The sequence below is a fragment of the Lissotriton vulgaris genome, unplaced genomic scaffold (genome assembly GCF_964263255.1).
Source record: "Lissotriton vulgaris unplaced genomic scaffold, aLisVul1.2 SCAFFOLD_671, whole genome shotgun sequence".
NCBI classification, from domain to species: domain Eukaryota; kingdom Metazoa; phylum Chordata; class Amphibia; order Caudata; family Salamandridae; genus Lissotriton; species Lissotriton vulgaris.
Genome location: NW_028248167.1, coordinates 704375 through 723182, shown reverse-complemented (window position 1 = coordinate 723182; position 18808 = coordinate 704375). Strand labels below are relative to the sequence as shown.

The 18808-nt window shown below is 44.0% G+C and overlaps 2 protein-coding genes across 2 annotated transcripts in view; one reads left to right on the top strand and one right to left on the bottom strand.

The window, feature by feature from the left end:
- Positions 1-18808, bottom strand: part of LOC147664912 (uncharacterized) — a 313239-nt gene that overhangs the window by 107955 nt on the left and 186476 nt on the right. The window contains exon 8 of the mRNA XM_086949902.1: positions 2783-2896. Within this exon, the coding sequence (XP_086806028.1) occupies positions 2783-2896 (114 nt within the window). The remainder of the gene's footprint in view (positions 1-2782; positions 2897-18808) is intronic.
- Positions 1-18808, top strand: part of LOC147664913 (uncharacterized) — a 93410-nt gene that overhangs the window by 56274 nt on the left and 18328 nt on the right. The gene's annotated exons all lie outside the window — the stretch shown is intronic.

The following is an 18808-nucleotide window of genomic DNA, read 5'->3' as shown; positions in this document are numbered from 1 at the left end:
ACTGGAACCGAAACAAAGTTGTACAAGAAAAGAATCTCCTCTCCCAATCTTGCAAAAGGCCCACTTCTATCATTAGGGGGAAGCATTATAATTTGCTTTTAGTTTTACGCTTTGTATTTGTATCCTGATTTTTGTAAACATTGTAAGTAGGAGGTGTTTAAAAAGACATAATTAACAAACCTCTCCTGGGCAGGAGGCCGAGCCGGACATGCAGTATTTCCATCCTGTGTCTTCGGTATAGTTATTGTCTGGGGTAAAATACATCATCGCCCTTACAGGACGCAGACTACCAGCCCAGCGTGCTTGTGTCCTGCACTGTGAATCATAAGTCTCTTCATTTCATGGTCCCTGTTAGTTTCAGTCTGCGCTCCCATCATTTGAATTCTTCCATGAGCAGGAGCGTCGGAGGGCTTCATCATCCTCCTAGTGGGCGCCTTTTCTTCTCAGTAAACCGATGGCAGCGGTTGTGAATGTTGTTCACGTTTATAAATATTGCCACAAGTGGTCAAACTCCACCAGAGACCGCTCAGGACACCTATACATCAGACCAGGTGCATCATTTAACGCACAGTCTACAACCAGGCTTCGCCCAGGGACCTGCAATAATGGTTTTAAATAAAAATATTGTCCGCTAAATACAGGGCCCGTCCAAGAACTTCTGGGGCCCCGGGCGAAAAGGGAAGATGTGAGGCCCCTCTAATTTGCATGCGACATCACAAGAAGTGACACCACTGGACTATTTATCTTCTTTTGCATCACTGAAGAGACCTAACGTGGATATCACTGACATGGACAGAAAAGATAGATATACAAATGAAATAAGTCCATATATTTTAAAACATTTTTAAATGGATTACATTTATCAAATTGGATGGAAAAGCTAGGTGCGGGTCTCGCAAAGATGCATATTTCTTTACTCCATGCTAACCGATTGTTTCCAGATGAGTGCACGATGAACATTCCAGTTCTGTCTCCTAAAGGGGGAGATCCTGGGAGGTACTGAGGGGCGGGATCATTCAAAATATAAGATTACACAAGAGAAAAAAACCCTTACACCATGGATAGAATCGCAAATTTCAAAAGGCTCTGTTATCTTTCCGTGCCATTACTGAGCCACCTTAGAGTGACGGATGACATTAATACTTAGTAATTTGTTTTAATCTTTTTTGTGTGTGGGCTCTTTACCCGCCAGAATTATGTTAAGTGTAAAAACACAACACATACAATACAAAATTATAAGACGCCATTGCAAACAAATAAAGATTGTACATAAATAAAAAAAAGACTTAGAACAACCCAGACCACTGCTAAACATACATTGACTTGAAGGTATTCTGCGCATACAAGGGGTTTTCAAATCAACGTTTTTGATTTGGGGTTAGGACTGTAGGAAGTGGTAGTGAAGCGCCTTGAGACCCTAGCGGGTGAGTAGCGCGCTCTATAAATGTGTTGATTGATTGATTGAACGGCTTTAGCACTGGTGCAGCCCTGTGCGACAATGTTTGTTGGTGTCCCCAATGACTCCCTCTGCTACGCATTCCCTCACTTCCACCCTTTAACAGTGCCCCTCAAGTCTCCATAACCACACTGTCTCTAAGATTTGATTTGCAGCGCCACTGCTACCAGTGTAGGGTGTCAAAGCACTTTATATGACACACACTACATGGAGTCAATCAATAATACGTGTCGTGTGTAAATCACTGCATAGGAAAGGTTACATAAGACAAAGGACTACAAGGTGTAGGAGTCACATGACAATCATACTAGTAGACAGTATAGTTTAATAGTCATTGGACTGGAGAAACACAAACTAGGAATTTAGAACATAATACCATGGTTGGGTGTTCTCTTTAATAATCAGAAATAATTTCTATCCAAATGAACCCTTTTTGCAACATTAGGATAATCAAAGACTGTGGGAAAAACATAACACTCTAATGTATACCTTGCAGTTTGCATGCAGGTCTTAGATGACCGTTAATAGCTCACTGTTCTATGTTATGATTTTAACTTCTAAACTGCAAGTAACAAAAGGATCTCAATGACAAACGCAGTAACTCACTGAACTATTTGCATTATGTGTACTCTGTGATGTAAATGTAAATGTAAATGTAATGGGCATTTATAGAGCGCTGCTACCACTCCAAGGAGTATCTTGGCGCTTACACAACCCAGGTGGAAGAGTTGGATAGGGAAAGAAGTCCAGGTTTCTTAAACACAGCCACTACACTAGGGTTCTACACAGAGTGTCAGACATGGAGAAAATCCAAGTTTTCAATGCCTTCCTAAAAGGGGCTTCTTGGGAGAAAGACCGCAAGGAAAGGGGGAGTTTGTTCCAGGCCTTGGTTCCTAGTACAAAGATGGATTTGCCACCCTTTGTAGCCAGTTTAAAGCGGGGAATGGTAAGTAAGTTCTGGCTAGCGGATCTTAAGCAGCGTGCTGGGTAGTATCTTTTGAACCCCCTTCGTAAATAGGTCGGGCCACGTTGATGGAAGGCCCTAAAAGTGATCAAGAGAAGTTTAAACAGAATTCTCTTTCCTATTGGCAGCCAATGTAGGATATTTAGAGCTGCAGAGGCAGATGATCTACGGGGCAGACTCAGTACGAGGCGGGCAGCCGCGTTTTGGATCATCTGCAATTTGTGGAGCACGATTTCCAGCATAAAGTCCATTGCAGTAATCCAGCCTAGAATTTATTAAGGCCACTGCAACTGTTTTCCTCGCCGAAAGAGGAAGGAGGTCAAAAAATTTCCTAAGTGCTTTAATAATTTGGAAGCACATACCTGCCACTGCTACAGCCTGAGGTTTGAAGGATAGGCAGTTGTCAAACGTTATGCCTAGGTTACGAGCGGATGCAATTGTGTTAGGTGGAGCTTCTGCATCCGATGGCCAGCATACTGTGGGGGAAAAAGGATTATTGATCCCTATAGGTAAAATTTCCGTTTTTCCGGCGTTGCACTTTAGATGGTTGTTATTCATCCATTTGAATGTTGCTGCAAGACAGTTCCTAAGATCTTCCTCGGCACCTGGTTGTTCCTTATCCAGCACCAAAATCAGTTGGGTGTCGTCAGCGTATGAAATAGAACTGATCCTGAATGACTCGATCAAGTTCATCAGGGGTGCCATATATAGCTTGAAAAGGACAGGGCTCAAACTGGAGCCCTGTGGCACCCCTGAGCTGACGTTTTTTAGCCTCAGACTGATATGGGCCAAGCACTGTTATTTGGCGTCTGTTTGTAAGGAAGTTCCTACACCAAGCCAACACCTGTCCTCCCACACCTGCGGCAGCCAACCGGTCCAGTAAGATGTTATGGGACACGGTATCGAAGGCGGCCGACAGGTCAAGAAGGATAAGGACAGCCTGTTTTCCCCGATCCATTGCTGCTCTTAAAGTTTCAGCAGAGTATAGTAAAGCTGATTCGGTAGAGTGTTCTGACCGAAAGCCTGACTGATTGGGATGGAGAACGTTATTCTTCTCCAAAAAGTTTGTCAGTTGACTATTGACAAACTTTTCAGTCAGCTTAGATAAGATGGGTAGCAGAGAGATCGGGCGCAGGTTGGAAAAGGTGGTAGGATCGGCCAGGGCCTTTTTTTGGAGTGGCTTGACAGCTGCAAGTTTCCAATCCTCTGGGATACTTGCTGTTGCTAGAGAAGAATTGATGATACTGTTAATCATAGGATTAACTATCTCTATTAGATGGTGCAACACCGGAGGAGGACAGGGATCAAAAGGGGAGCCTGATTTGCTGGCTAAAATAGCTTTGGCAGTTTCCTCCAGGGGGACTGGGGCGAACTCGTCAAAGCGGAGGGGGGAAGTCATCTTCGCTATCTTTTCACCATCCGTTGTGATGGTGGTTTCTGATGGGAAGGTATTAGTGATAGTTAGGATTTTGTTATCAAAATAATCAGAAATCGTGTTACAGAGATCTTGCGATAGAGGGATCTCTTGCGATAGAGCTGAGGGCTTGATAAAATCCTTAACAATCCTAAAGATAGCTTTTTGTTCTTGGCCTGCTGAAGAAATGGCCTGTAGGTAATGGGCTTTTTTTGCTAATTTTAATCCTACATGATATTTCCGTCTAGCTGCTATATAGATGTTACGTGCGGCTGTGTCGTAATTACGACGCCACCTCCGTTCTAGAGTTTTCACTTCGCCTAGCTCAGCCTTAAGAGCTGGTGAAAACCACGGGGCATTTTTTTTCTTATTCCTAGGTTTCATGTTCTCATTGTTAGCTGGTATAAGCAACTTGCTCGCTCCAGCAATCCAATCACAGAAGATTTGATAGTCTGAAGAAGTACAATCGGCAAAAGTTGGTAATTCATTTTTAAGTTTTTCAACAATGTAGGCTCTCCTGGCTAATGTCTTCCAATTCGGAGTGGGTTTTATATAAGGGTTATCTGTACCTTTTAGGGAGTTAAAAAAGGATTTCCGGGTTTCAGCTATAAGGAAGGGAATTAAAAAATGATCTGTCCATACCTGAGGGCAGGGAGGTTTGACTATCAGGCTGGAAAAGTTAGAGCAGATACCGTCTAATAGATGTCCTGCTTGATGTGTAGGTTCACGGTTCAGCAAAGTGAGTCCCAACACTTCAATTGTGTCTAGAAAGCAACTGACTCCAGGATCAGTTGGGGCCTCGAGATGTAGGTTGAGGTCACCCAACACCGTAAAATTAGAGAACCTGAGAGTTAAGTCACTCAACACGTCACCAACAGAGTCTAGAAATGTGGAGGGTGGGCCTGGGGGGCGATATATAAGGACTCCAGAAAATACAAGAGAGTCATGAATTGCTAGAGAGAAAGCTAGTGCTTCTGACTCTTTTAGCTCCGTCAATGCTTCAATAGTGCATTTAAAATTATTCCGATAGATAATTGCAAGACCCCCTCCTCGTTGTTCCTGCCTATCCAACCGTAGGATATGATAGTCATGTGGTAGGGCTATGGCAAGGGCAGGATTAGACCATGGCTTCAGCCATGTTTCCGTGATGAAAAGACAATCCAGATGAGATTCAGTAATAAGATCAAAGATGTTCTGAGCGTTTTTTACTAAGGAGCGGGCGTTAATTAGCCCGCCTCGAAGTAAAATAGAATCACTGGATGTCTCTGACGGCAAGTCAGAATTTAATGTTAGCCGGCAGTGAGCACAACAAGCCGGGCCATGCCAAGTGTGGGGAACTAAGGAGCGATGACAGGGAGCATGAGGACCCCGAAGTGATAGTAAATAATCACGTGACATACTTGAATCAGGAGGCATCCTGGGGCGATAAGAATGAAGATCAGAGTCTCCCGCCTCTCGCGCCTCCTTAGCGCTGACGGGCAGACTCTGGCTTGACTCAGGCGAGAGACAGGCGCTCCCTGCATGGTACATGTTCTTTGCAGCACGCACATTAACCCTCTGCGCTACCTTTCCACAAGTAGAAACTTCCACTTGACAAAACTCTATCTCTCTGTAGGAAGAACATTAATCACTGGAGTTATCATTACATTTTTATTGTTGCCGAAAATTGCTGGAGGTCAGGAAGGAGGCAGCAAACTCTTTTAAAAACATTATATACTTGACGCTCCCACCCCAAGTGAGCGCCCAGTGTGATCGTACCTCAGTGAGCCACCCTGCTCAAAGGTCCTTCCCTTCAGTGACAGAGTCACTGTTGCTCTAGGGTGTGCTGCTTCGTCAGCCTGCCCAAAAGACTTGAGGTGAGCTTGAATAGGGGTTGTGGTAGACAGGCCTTCAAAGTTAACCCACACTTCCCCACTGCTAGGGTTCACCTGCTGGTGCTAAGAAATCAGGCCTTCTAAAGTCTAGTGGGGCCTTCTAAGGTCTAGCATGGAAATTTGCTCTCTCAGGAGAGTAGTTTGGTGGACTGGTCCTGAAGGCTAAACCTAGTTCCCCAGTTTCCAAGTCTGCAGCTCTGGCCATTGTGCCACATCCTCCCCCCACTGAACACCATACTGCCCCACTGAGAGAAACTCGCACTGCCTTCAACGAAACCCAATTGCACCTTAAGTACCGGGTTTTTTAAAACCCGGCGGTGCCAGTGAGAACACCCAAAGACTTCGAGTTCAGCCTGTTTCAGACTACAGAAACACAGAGTCTTCTTGGTGAAGTCAAAGATCGTATTTATTGGCTGCAGCCAGTAACAGGTATCCTAGAAGTACAACAGCATGTATGTTCTCAGGAGACTGCTCAAAATTACAAAGTCGGACTTCTCCTTATATACAAAATAATATGCTTCAGGCAACCATTCCTTAATTTACGGTAAACCATTCACATATTTTCGTTTACAAAGAAAAAGCAGAGTCATGATGACAAGCCCACATTTCAGTTTGTCCAGTCCATAATCAATTACCCGGCAAGGCCCAGAACTTTCATCAAATATCGACGGGCACCTCCTCCTCGTAAAACAGGTCATAAAGAAGAAACAGGGACAGGTGTGTGTGAGATTAGGCATGGTTTGTGTGGCGTGATCGGTTTATGACATGTTATGCCTTGGGAAAGGAACTGCCCGAACAGGTTTGGCTTCAGGCAGTGGGGTTAGCTCGCCCAGGTCACAGCGGAGTCAGCAAAGGTGTACGTGTCCTTCAGGTTGGTTTCAGCTTTAGACATTGCCTTCTGTGAGGGCAATCACAAAATGGCTGCCGATCACAAAATGGAACCCGAGGGTTCCGGATGAAAAATCCAATTTCCGAGTGTTTCCGTCACTCGGACATGACGGAAATGCTTGTGCATAGTATTTGAACCATTACCGGTTTGTCGATACCAAAATCGTCATGATACGACCATGTATATGACACGGGTCCAGAATTTTCAGTACCACAGACCCTCCTTTTGCCCTTACATAGGTAATAACCTATACTCATGCTAATCTGAGTCCAGGTTTATATTCATGAAGTCATTGAGATGTTGCTGTAGCATCATCCTAGTACTTAGCTCGTTTCTTGATACATGTTTCCTTACACACGATGTGACACAGAGGTCACATATTGCAGGAGCACATTGTATACATAGACAGAACAGGGAAAGAATGGCTAAGATCATTCCAATGACCATCATAATCTTCCATCCCCAGGCAGATATCAGTTCCCAGAACCACCCCATCAAAGACCAGTCTCCTTTATCCACGTGAATGGATTCGGAGATCTTATGTAGTTTGGAAATGGCCTGGTATACTGTCGGAGCGTTGTCTGGGATAAAAATGCAGCAACTCGATTGGATCACTTTACATACCCCACCTCGGTCTTCAAGTATGACGTCTAATGCGGCCCTGTTCTGAAGAGTCATAAGGCGATCCGACTGGAGCTCAGCAGTCAAATTACTAAGGGCACCGGCTGTTTCGATGACAGTGGATTCAACCACTCTTGTCAATTGTCTTATGTTCCTGCTGTTCACCATAGGCCCCCAAAACGGCAGAAAACCTTTTACAAAATCACCAAATTCTTGTCCGGCAGTGTCATCCTTACTGATGACACCTCTAACTATCCTTGTCCTATGGTAATCTGCCGTGGCCGTGTAGGTAGGTGGGGGGCAACAAGAACAAAACAAAGCATGTGCCCGAGAAGTCAGGGGGCAACCATGTATAGGCTCTATCATGGCAGATGAAATAGGTACCCTTAGCTGCTAGGAACGAAGGGGAATTCCGAGATGCAAAAACATATGTTTCAGTGCAGACGCTCTTCCCCAACTGAGCTTGTGGATTTTTGCCATTACCTTGCAGACATAGATGACCCTGATGGGGTACAATCCAAATCGAGGAGGATCTCTTTGCTCGCTGGTTCTCACTCAAAGCAACTCCATATTTTGTTATGTTCCATCTAACGTAAGCTTGCAACTCATCCCTAGGAATCGTTCTGTAAGAGTCAATTGTTCTGCTCATATTTGCAATTCCTACTACCAGTGCTTTGTTGCTTGAGTTACTTTTTGTGGAACATGGGGGATATGGTTGGTGTTGGTGTAACAGTTGAACGAAAGAGTTGTTTAGAAACTCTAATCTTCTAGAGGACTCGTGTTCAGGCAGGGGGGAAAAGAGTGTGAGGAAACAGTAGGAGGAGGTATGGGCTGTGTAGTGGGTGTAAATGTCACTTGAAAAGTGAATAAAACATATCCTGTTAAAAACGTCATCACACCAAGCAACATGAAAATACAAAATATCAAAGATCTTTTCTTCGTCATTAATATACACATTTTGTCTTTAAAGTTCATTTGTTTGGCAGGTCTCTCCATCTTAGAAAACTCCATCCTTTCTAATTTGCTGCCCGCGGTGGTAGGGTGTTTCTGCTAAAGAGTGCTTCTGTCAGTCTAGGTAACTCCCCTAAACCAAACAGAACTGTCGACCTAACGTCTTCAGCTGTACTCCAAAGACTTGGGCAACCGCGACCCTAGCAGCAGAACCGGATGGCGGTTCGAAAAACAAAAATAAGCAAGTTTCTCAGACGAGAGAGCTGCACAATCAAAAAGTAAAAAAATAATATTTTATTTGTTCATAGTCATAGTTCTCGGCCTCAAATTGTAATGGTTTCTTCCAGGTGCTGTTTGGTCTTGGAATAAGAGTTCAGGCTTTGTAGTGTTCAGTCGGGTTGACAGAGGCATGGCCCCTTGCAAAATGTTGTCGCTTTCCTGTTCGGAAATTGTTCCTTTTACTCGTGCATCACTAAAAGGTTGAAAGCGAGGCACAGTCTCAGTGTCCGAGTCAGCTATTCCCTCCTGGACCCTTCGGTCGTACGGAAGAGGTAGTGGGACCCTCTTACAATGAATGCCGTGGATCCAATGTTTCTTTCCTTCCACTCGAACAGCTGATCTTGTTGAGAGAAGGACTAGATGAGGGCCGGTCATTCTTTGTCCGCTGAAAATTTTTCACCAGCACCCAGGATCCAGGATCGATCGGATGCTCTGGAGCTTCAGAGGCCTGAGGTAGAGTGTTGTGGACCTGTTGGTGTAAAACACGCAATTTAGCCGTCAATTCATACAGGTAATCAAGCAACACGGGGTGTTCCAGTTCGCTAAACTTTGTTGGTCTTGGCACACCCCAAATATTCACTGGGCGGCCAAACACAACCTCATACGGACTCAAACCCATTCGGGAATGTACAGTCATTCTCGTGGACAGGATGGCTAGGGGCAAGGCATCTGGCCATTGTAAACCAGAGCTAGCTTGAATTTTGGCCAATTTTAATTTAAGGGTGCCGTTATAGCATTCTACTAAACCAGCTGATTGGGGGTGGGTTGCAGCGTGGAACTTTTGTTGAATGCCTAACCCTTCACACACTTTCTTCATCACTCGACCCACAAATTCACTCCCATTACCACTCCAGACCATTCTCGGCATTCCAAATCTGGGGAAGAATTCTTTGACAAGGGATTTAGCTGTGGATAATGCAGTATTATCCTTCAGGGGGTATGCTTCCACCCATCTTGAAAAGGCACAAACAACAACGAGTACGTATTTCAAATTGTTGCACCTCTCCATGTGGATGAAATCTAGCTGCAAAACCTCGAACGGATACGTTGGAGGCGCAAAATGACCAGCTGGAGTTGGGGTTCCCCTACCAGGATTGTATTTCAGACACACCACACAATTCTTGACCACATTCTCTGCGCACTTGGGTATTCCAGCATTTTGCCATACCGGGGCCAAGAACTTACAGATCCCTTTCACACTGATATGGGCCATTCCATGAACCATTGTCACCACTGCAAGCACATACGCATCGGGTAGCAACCATCGCTGATGTTCTGACAGTTCAACCCAACATCCATTTGCATCCAATTTACCTGTAGTCTCTCTCCACACACCCAATTCTTTCTCTGTAGCTTCAGCTTGAATGGATTTCACACTCTCAATTGTGTCTTCACACATACCAACGTCACCAACCCATCGTGCAGGGCCCGCAATATACATTCGACTCATTATTTTCCTTGCAGTTTCTTTCGCGACTTCATCCGCAAACGCATTCCCGCGGCCAACATCGTCAGTAACCTTTTTGTGAGCACTGCATTTCACAATCGCAACTTGTAACGGCAAAGTCAGTGACTCCAGAAGCTCATTCACCAACTGACCATGCTGGATCTTAGCACCATGCGAAGTCAGGAACCCACGTTCTTTCCACAATCGTCCAAAACTGTGAGCCACACCAAATGCATACTGGCTGTCCGTGTACACATTCACTCGTTTTCCTTTCGCCAACACACACGCTCTTGTGAGTGCAATCAACTCTGCTGCTTGCGCTGAATTGTGTGGGATACGTGCAGCTTCAACAATCGTATGCAAAGTCGTCACAACGTATGCTGCAGTCGTATCACCATTCGGCAACTTGAAACACGAACCATCAACCCACAAAGTACCATCACATTCTGTAAGAGGAGTATCCTGAAGATCTATCCTCCCTTTTGTTTCTTCTTCTGTCCTGAGACAGCAATCATGCTTTTCAACCTCATCTGTCTCTACTGGAATCGGCAATAACGTGGCTGGGTTCAAGGTATTGCACCACTTAATGTGCACGTGACTTGCTAACAGTGTCAACTCATAACCCGACAATCGAGCACCAGTTAAGTGCTGTGTCTTCGTTCTGTTTAGCAGAGTGTCCACTGCATGCGGGACCATCACAATTAGCATGTTATTCATCACTAACCCAGCAGACTGCCGAATAGAAACAGCTGCTGCGGCTGTGGCTCTCAAGCAACTCGGCAGCGCCTTAGCTACCGGATCTAAAGTCGACGAAAAATACGCGCATGGACGTTGCTTGTCCCCAAAAGACTGTGTCAACACTGACAATGCACAACCTTCCTTCTCATGGACATACAATGTAAAGGGCTTACTGTAGTCGGGGGTACCCAACACAGGAGCCGAACACAATGCATCACGCAATTCGGAAAAACTTTTCTGACACTCTTCAGACCACGCTATGGGATTCGGTGTATCTTTACAAGTCAATGCCACCAAAGGTTTGGCCAATAAGGAAAAATTCGGTATCCATTGCCTACAATATGATGTAATGCCCAAGAATGCACGCACTTCTCTCTGTGTCCTTGGCACACTCAATTTCGCAATTGCCTGAATTCTTTCTGTGGTCAGTTACTTTCCCTCCTTCGATAAGAGGTGACCTAAGTAGGTCACTTCTTGTCGACAATATTGCAATTTTGATAGAGAGACTTTGTGATGCAGATCACACAAATGACGCAACAACGACAATGTGGCTTCTTTACAAATCTCCTCCGTATCTGCAGCGATTAGCAAATCGTCGACGTACTGAATAAGGGTAGAGCCATCAGGCAAAACAATCGTTTCAAGCTGTGTTTTTAAAGCCTGACTGTATATTGATGGACTTTCACAGTAGCCCTGAGGAGCGCGTTTGAAGTGGAAACTTCGGCCTCCTAGACTGAAACCAAAAATATCTCTGCTCTCCTCGGCAATAGGGATGCTGAAGAAAGCATTCTTCAAGTCAATCACCGAGAACCAAGTGGCTGAAGCTGGAATCATAGTCAGTAAGGCAGTTATATCAGGGACAAAGGGAAACTGTGGCACAACTATTTTATTGATCTCTCTAAGATCAATCACAAACCTGTATACAGGTGGCTGCGAAGGATCAGTACGCTTCAAAACAGGCAGAACCGGACTATTACAAACGTTGGCTCTTGTCTCTTCAATTACATCCTTTTTAATCAGATCGTAAATGATCGCTAACAACACCTTTTCACCTTCGCTAGAGATCTTGTATTGGGGAATGCGCGGCATTCTAACATTGGCTTTCAATGTTACAACATATGGTGGTATTTTCAAGAGACCTACATCATTAGGACCAGTAGCCCAAAGAATATCTAGGAGAGAAGACAATTCCGTTGGAATTTTATCCTTCGACAAATATATCGGAGAAACCACTTTCTTACTCAGTGTAAGTTGTACTCCCGAAGGAGAACAGTACAAAGTCGCATACAATCTTTTCGACAGATCCAATCCTAGCAAGTTCTCACCACAACCTGTTGTAGGATAAGGGGTGCTTCGAATTCACGAGGCCCAACAGAAAGAGACATAGGACAAGAAATCGGGTTCCTAACGGGGGCGCCAGAAAAACCTACTGAAACGTTCATTTCGCAAGACAAAGGTGCGCCAGGGAGTTTTGAGTGCATTATAGAACTCTTTGTAGCACCAGTATCCAGCAGAAAAGGTTCCGACACACCCGATGTAATAACCTCAACATAGGGTCCACTCTGATCTACTGGAACTGAAACAACTCCCTCTCTTTGTCCAAGGCTGTCCTCGCAATCATTACCTCCCATATTCTCATCTTCTGCATAGTAGTCGTCAGCATAGTACTGAGCCGTTCTACCAGATGCGTTATTCTGCTGGTCAAAACTATTCATTGAATTCTGATGCGGGAAGGAACGTGTGTTCTGGGTGAAATTTCCACGCCCCCTACCTCTAGGGGCTTGTTGAACACCCTGACCTCTCGCACCAGAAGCACCGTTCGTGCGCTGTAACAAAACCGGGCAACTACTCTTAAAATGACCTTCTTCTTTAAAATACGCACACTGATTGGGTCCATAAGGTAAACGTTGTTGAGGAAACTCATTCCGTTGCGAGTTCCTCGAATACTGCTAAGGTTGTTGATAATCGCGCTGACTATTAGTACGGGTGCATAAGCTTGCTATAGGAGGCCTTTAGTCTTCAATTCCTTATTTTTCTAATCCACTTTCTCTAACTCATCTCTGCGCCTTTTCTCATAGTACTGGGCCGTCGCCAAAATCTGCACTGACGTGGAAACAGCCCAAGCACTCTCAGAATCTTTCAACTTATTGCACAATTCAGGAAGCAAATTGTGCACAAATTTGTCGACAAACAATCTCTAGCCACCCTCTGTAGCCATATCCTGCCGACTATGATCTACAAAAGTCTCCTCAAACGGTGTGAAGAAATCGGACACAGTCTCATCTTTCTTTTGCTTACAGGCAGACAACTTGTCCCAATTAACACGCAATTCGGGCATTAAAGTCTTCATATAAGTAATAATTCTACCAGGGAGGTCAGCAATCAAATCATCAGGCTTAGCACCGCCTACTTGCCCATTGTCGGCATCTCTAAGATTAACCCACGTTTCACCCAATTCCTGCGCATGATCTGTGTGACGAATCTTACTCCAAATAGGTTGTGGAACAACATTTCCAAACAACATGTCGATGTTTAGCGCCAAGACGCCCACGGGCAAACGTTTGCGCTCTACAAGTTGTATTAATAAATAAATAAATAAATAAATAAGATGTCCGCCAAATTCATAATACATGAACCCACAGTCTGAGTCAACTCTTTATAGTATCCTGCCGGATCTTTGCGCGGGTCAGGCAAAGACTGCTTAATAGCAAAAACTTCAGCGCGATTCCAGGGGACATGCACCCATACACGCTGAAAATGAGCCGGTACAGCTGGTGGATTATTACCTGCACCAGCGACAGCCGCTTCTTTCCACACCGGAGGGACCTCTCTCATTGGATATTGTCGTGCTTTTCTCCTATCTGATGAGTCGGACTCAAACAATCGCTCAGAAGGAGTGTCACTACGAAACGACAAGATAGTCGCAACTGCTCTTCCGACAGCCTGAGGACCCACAACGGACCCTTTCGCAAACTCAGAACCCACACGATACAACTCATCGGGGGCTTAACATACTTCTGCATCCCACTGTTCTTGGAGATATCCACACATCGTCTCAAAAACGTACCGTTGCTTCGGTTCTTCCCATTGAAGGAAGACCTCCATAACACCCTCCAGATCATACTGGGAAGCATACGTAATCCACTTACGCGCCAAATGATCCAAAACTGTACGTTCATCTTTGTCAGGCAACTGACTACGCGATTGTCTACGTTCACTAACTGGAGACATACTCAAATGTCCCCATAAAGGAGAAAGAAAACCAGACAAGGCAGCAGTCATTTTCTGTCTTGTAGAAGGAGAAGATGAAAGAATAAGAGAAGACGGAACAATAGTGGGGGAGTCCAAGGTCGGAACAGAAGGAGTAGTATAAATAGGCGTAGGAGTAGCAGATGAAGTAGGAGGCAAAGTTGGCGGCCCTTGAGAAGGCTGCGCCAAAGGAACAGTAGCCAACGGAGGAGGAGCTGGCTGGGGAAGAATCGCAGGTGGCACAACAACTGGATGTTGCGCAGCTAAAGGTGGAGGTGGTGCCATAACACTCTGTGCATAAGGGGGTGGCGAATTTAATAAGTGTGACATTAAAGGATCTTTTTCGAGATCTTTCCTCTTTTCCTGTTCTTTAGCTGGTAAAACTGGGTAGCATTTTTCTATCGCTATCTTCTTCGTTATCCCTAAACGCAACAGCAGCTTGTACCATTGACATACCTCGTTTATTTTTCTTCGCTAATTTCATTTCTTTCTGTTTGGCTTCTTTGCGCCATATGCGAAAAGAGTCAAGCATTGCCGGCCGGGCTCTCTTCTTAAAAAGTTTAACCTCTAGATTATCCAAAATCTCTGTGTCAAAACTACCATATTGGGGCCATTTTAAAACACCATCTTTTCTGGTGTAGCGGGTCCATATTTCATTATATGCAATCGGGCCTACGCCGTGTTTCACATATGATTCATAGGTCGGAGTTCCAATCGGAGGAACCGGACACGAGTCCTCCAATCGGGAATCCCTATTACAACCAAGACAAAACAAATTTCCAAGTCTGCTAAAACCAGGCATCTTCGCTCTCTAGTCTAGCTTCAAACTTCAAAGGATTATCGAATACGATAGTCTCGTGAATACACGAGTCCTTTGGATTTGGCACTTGCAAGTTCCAAGCAAAGCGATCCTCGAAGGGATACCAAACAAAACTAAGGACTGGGAGACGCTCCACTTATACTTAACTGAGGTATCGATGACGTCACCAGAAGACTCGTCTATCGTTTCGCTCTACCAATCATCAAGGGTCCAAAACAGGGCGATAGTCAGGGCAGCAGTCCTTCATAGCCGTCGGGACGCGGGGAACCTCGCAGCAAAGACCTTCGGACCACGTCAACATGCAGGGGTCGATGAAGTGGTTGGCCGTCCTCCAGAATTTTCACACGAAGCTCCTCACGAACCACTGGCTTGGACCGGTACCGCTAATACTGCCCTACGTTGGGCGCCAACTGAAGTACCGGGTTTTTATGGACCCGGCGGTGCCAGGCAGAACACCCAAAGACTTCGAGTTCAGCCTGTTTCAGACTACAGAAACACAGAGTCTTCTTGGTGAAGTCAAAGATCGTATTTATTGGCTGCAGCCAGTAACAGGTATCCTAGAAGTACAACAGCATGTATGTTCTCAGGAGACTGCTCAAAATTACAAAGTCGGACTTCTCCTTATATACAAAATAATATGCTTCAGGCAAACATTCCTTAATTTACAATAAACCATTCACATATTTTCGTTTACAAAGAAAAAGCAGAGTCATGATGACAAGCCCACATTTCAGTTTGTCCAGTCCATAATCAATTACCCGGCAAGGCCCAGAACTTTCATCAGATATCGACGGACCCCTAATAAAAACGGGCACCTCCTCCTCGTAAAACAGGTCATAAAAAAGAAACAGGGACAGGTGTGTGTGAGATTAGGCATGGTTTGTGTGCGGTGATCGGTTTATGACATGTTATGCCTTGATTCTGATCTCGCTGGGCCACTGGGAAAGGAACTGCCCGAACAGGTTTGGCTTCAGGCAGTGGGGTTAGCTCGCCCAGGTCACAGCGGAGTCAGTAAAGGTGTACGTGTCCTTCAGGTTGGTTTCAGCTTTAGACATTGCCTTATGTGAGGGCAATCACAAAATGGCTGCCGATCACAAAATTGAACCCGAGGGTTCCGGACGAAAAATCCAATTTCCGAGTGTTTCCGTCACTCGAACATGACGGAAATGCTTGTGCATAGTATTTGAACCATTACTGGTCTGTCGATACCAAAATCGTCATGATACGACCATGTATATGACACGGGTCGTGAATTTTCAGTACCACACACCCCGTTATAAACACCTGGATGCAACTCTATTCAAATTAGGCACTAGACGAGCAATATGCTGCCCAAAAAAAAAGTGACAACATCCCGGAAAAAGCAAACACTCATAAGGAATGCAAGATTAAGTAAAGCATGTGAAATGTAAGAAGGAACAAATTGGTTACCATAATGCTTCTGCACGTATTATTCAGAAATCAATGAGTGCTTTAGCATGAAAAGTTAAGAACAAGACTACAGGGCGGAAGGGACCCGTTTCAATGTCCATTGCTTATATCCTTTCAAAATGTAAGCAGTATGATCTAAAAAGACAACATTTGTGAATACAGAGCAGCGGTATGCATTTTGTTTTCCAATCCACACATCAAGTAGTAGGTATTGCAGTACATCCAGGAATGGTGCACTTCTCCAGCCGGGAAAACAATGCTGTTCAGAGAAAGACAAGACAACAAAAGTAGTGCTTCGCTGGCAAACTCTGTAAAGTGGCGCTTATGTGTTTTGGGCCTGAATAAAATCAATTGGGCTCCTTTTCGACCTACTCTGTCTTACTTTAGTTATTTTTCACATTTCTAACCATTTATTTTTCTCTGTCCCGAGGCTGCACTTTGTAAGTGAAAAATGTCTGAAAAAGACTACCTTTCCATTAAAAGTGCTTTTCTTTTTTGGGGAACGAATAAAGGAAAGGGGGAGTTATGGCTACAAGGCCCAGGGAAGGGGGCCCCCACACCTGGACCTTGCAGCTTGCTCTAGTGCTTAGAGGCCCCTGGGCCTCAAAGCAGTACCGAGGCCTTTTGTAAAACAGTGACCTACCACAGCACTTCTACACACATTTTAAATGCACATTACCATCAAAAAAATGGGTGATGCAAAACCTAACAAAAACCAGTTGATCTGGCTGCTCCCTCCTCCCCTCACCTTACCAGTGTCTGGCTGGTCCTGGAAATAAAAGGGCCTTCTGTCACCTAGAAACAAAATGCAGAAAGGGAATGTCTGGTACTCAACAGTGGTGCTGCCCTGCCTCAACATATTGCTGGCCCGGCTGCTGTGCCTTCCCCACTCTGTATGTCCCTTCCCCCCGACCCCTGCACCCCCAGGAATGCCCACACCCCCTGACCAGCAAGGTCAAGACATCTCATATTTGTATTGTGATTGTATGGGGCAGGGGGGCCGGGAGGAGCAGGTGTGCTAATTGTGTAAGTGTGGCATTTCACAGTGAAGCGGGCCCCCAGTTTTTTAGCTGAGCGCGAGGGCTAGGCAGCTGTCCATGCCTAGCGCCGTCCCTGGCTAAATATCATCCTGCCGTAATATGGTGGGCGGAATATCGAGGAGCAAAATATTGAGAAGGTAAGTGCATGTGGGTAACCATAGATTTTCTATTCTCGACCTCTAAAAACATTGAGTATGTAAATATATATATATATATATCCTCGCCACTCCACTCCCACGAGCTGGTTGCTTGCACTTTCTCACACAGAAAAAGACGTGGAGCACAGACCCAAGTTGGTGCCAAACTTACTTATTTATTCAGCTGCTGTTCCGTCGGCCATTACGCGTTTCGGTACTCAACGTACCTTGATCACATGACACAGAGAAAGGTCACCTGATTCTTTAAATGCCAACATTTTACACTTTTTTCATTTTTTCGTGATGCAGTTTTAAAGTGACAGTGCTCTAATTTCAGTGCAAGTAAAGCTACAATTTAACATTTCACTTATGATATCGGTATAATACCAGATTTCAATTCTTCTCTTTACATGTTTTGTACATTTTGCTTTAGTTTGTTACTTTGTGCAAATTCGCATAGGTATGTGCAATTTCCGCAATGCAGTATATTGTTTTGTGCAAATAATTTTGTGCAAAATTCGCCGCAATTATCTCGGTATAAATACCTAAAGTGCAAATCCTGCTTTTATGTGCAAATACGTAGTCCATATTGTATATAGATATAGTGCAAACTCTAATTAAAACATAAATAAGAATTTGATTAAAAAGGTACAATTTCTATCTATATACAAACACAGTTATCACGGTATAAATACCTAAAGTGTAAATCATGCTTTTTATATGCAAATGCGCAGTTCATATTGTATATACATATTGTACAAATTCAAATCTATAAAAAAGAGTTTGTTTAAAAACTATATTTACTATTTATGTATAAATACAATTTGAAAAGATTTTTGTACATTTATAAATAACATGAAAAAGATTTCCTTTTTCTTTGTATATACAAATTGAGGTATTATTGCTTATGTATTATACGTCTTACATGTGGTGTCAAATACCCATGAGCTTGAAAGAATGTACAAAATCTGAATGTATCAATGCTCTTAAAAATTGTAGCTTTTTACTACTCTACTCAGAAGCCTCTGGTAAGAGTATATGGTAGTATATTTTTGACGTGTTAAAAAAAAAGGGTGGTGAAGTTGGTGTGATTATGTGCTAGAATCTAAATGGTGAAAAAGGAAAATTATAAATAAAAACAGTGAACATAAACAATTATATATAAACATTTGTTTAAAAATTGCATTGTTTTTTCAACTTCTAATTTGTGAAATTATTTAATTAATGAACTTGATCTTAGGGGGTGCTATCCTTTAATTGTTAAATACTTCTCAGTTTTAATGATTCAAAAACGTGTCTGTTTTGTTGACTTCTCAAAACCTGCTACTGATTTCATTATACTTATAGCCCAGTGTATAAGTCTTCGGTTAAGTTCAATCCATGAGGGTGTTTAGAATCTAGTTCCAGGATAGACCTGGTTTCCAGTTTTCTCAGTTTTTCATCCCTGTCCCCTCCTCTCCAGCTTGGGGGTATAGTGTCTATTAGGAAGTACTTGAGA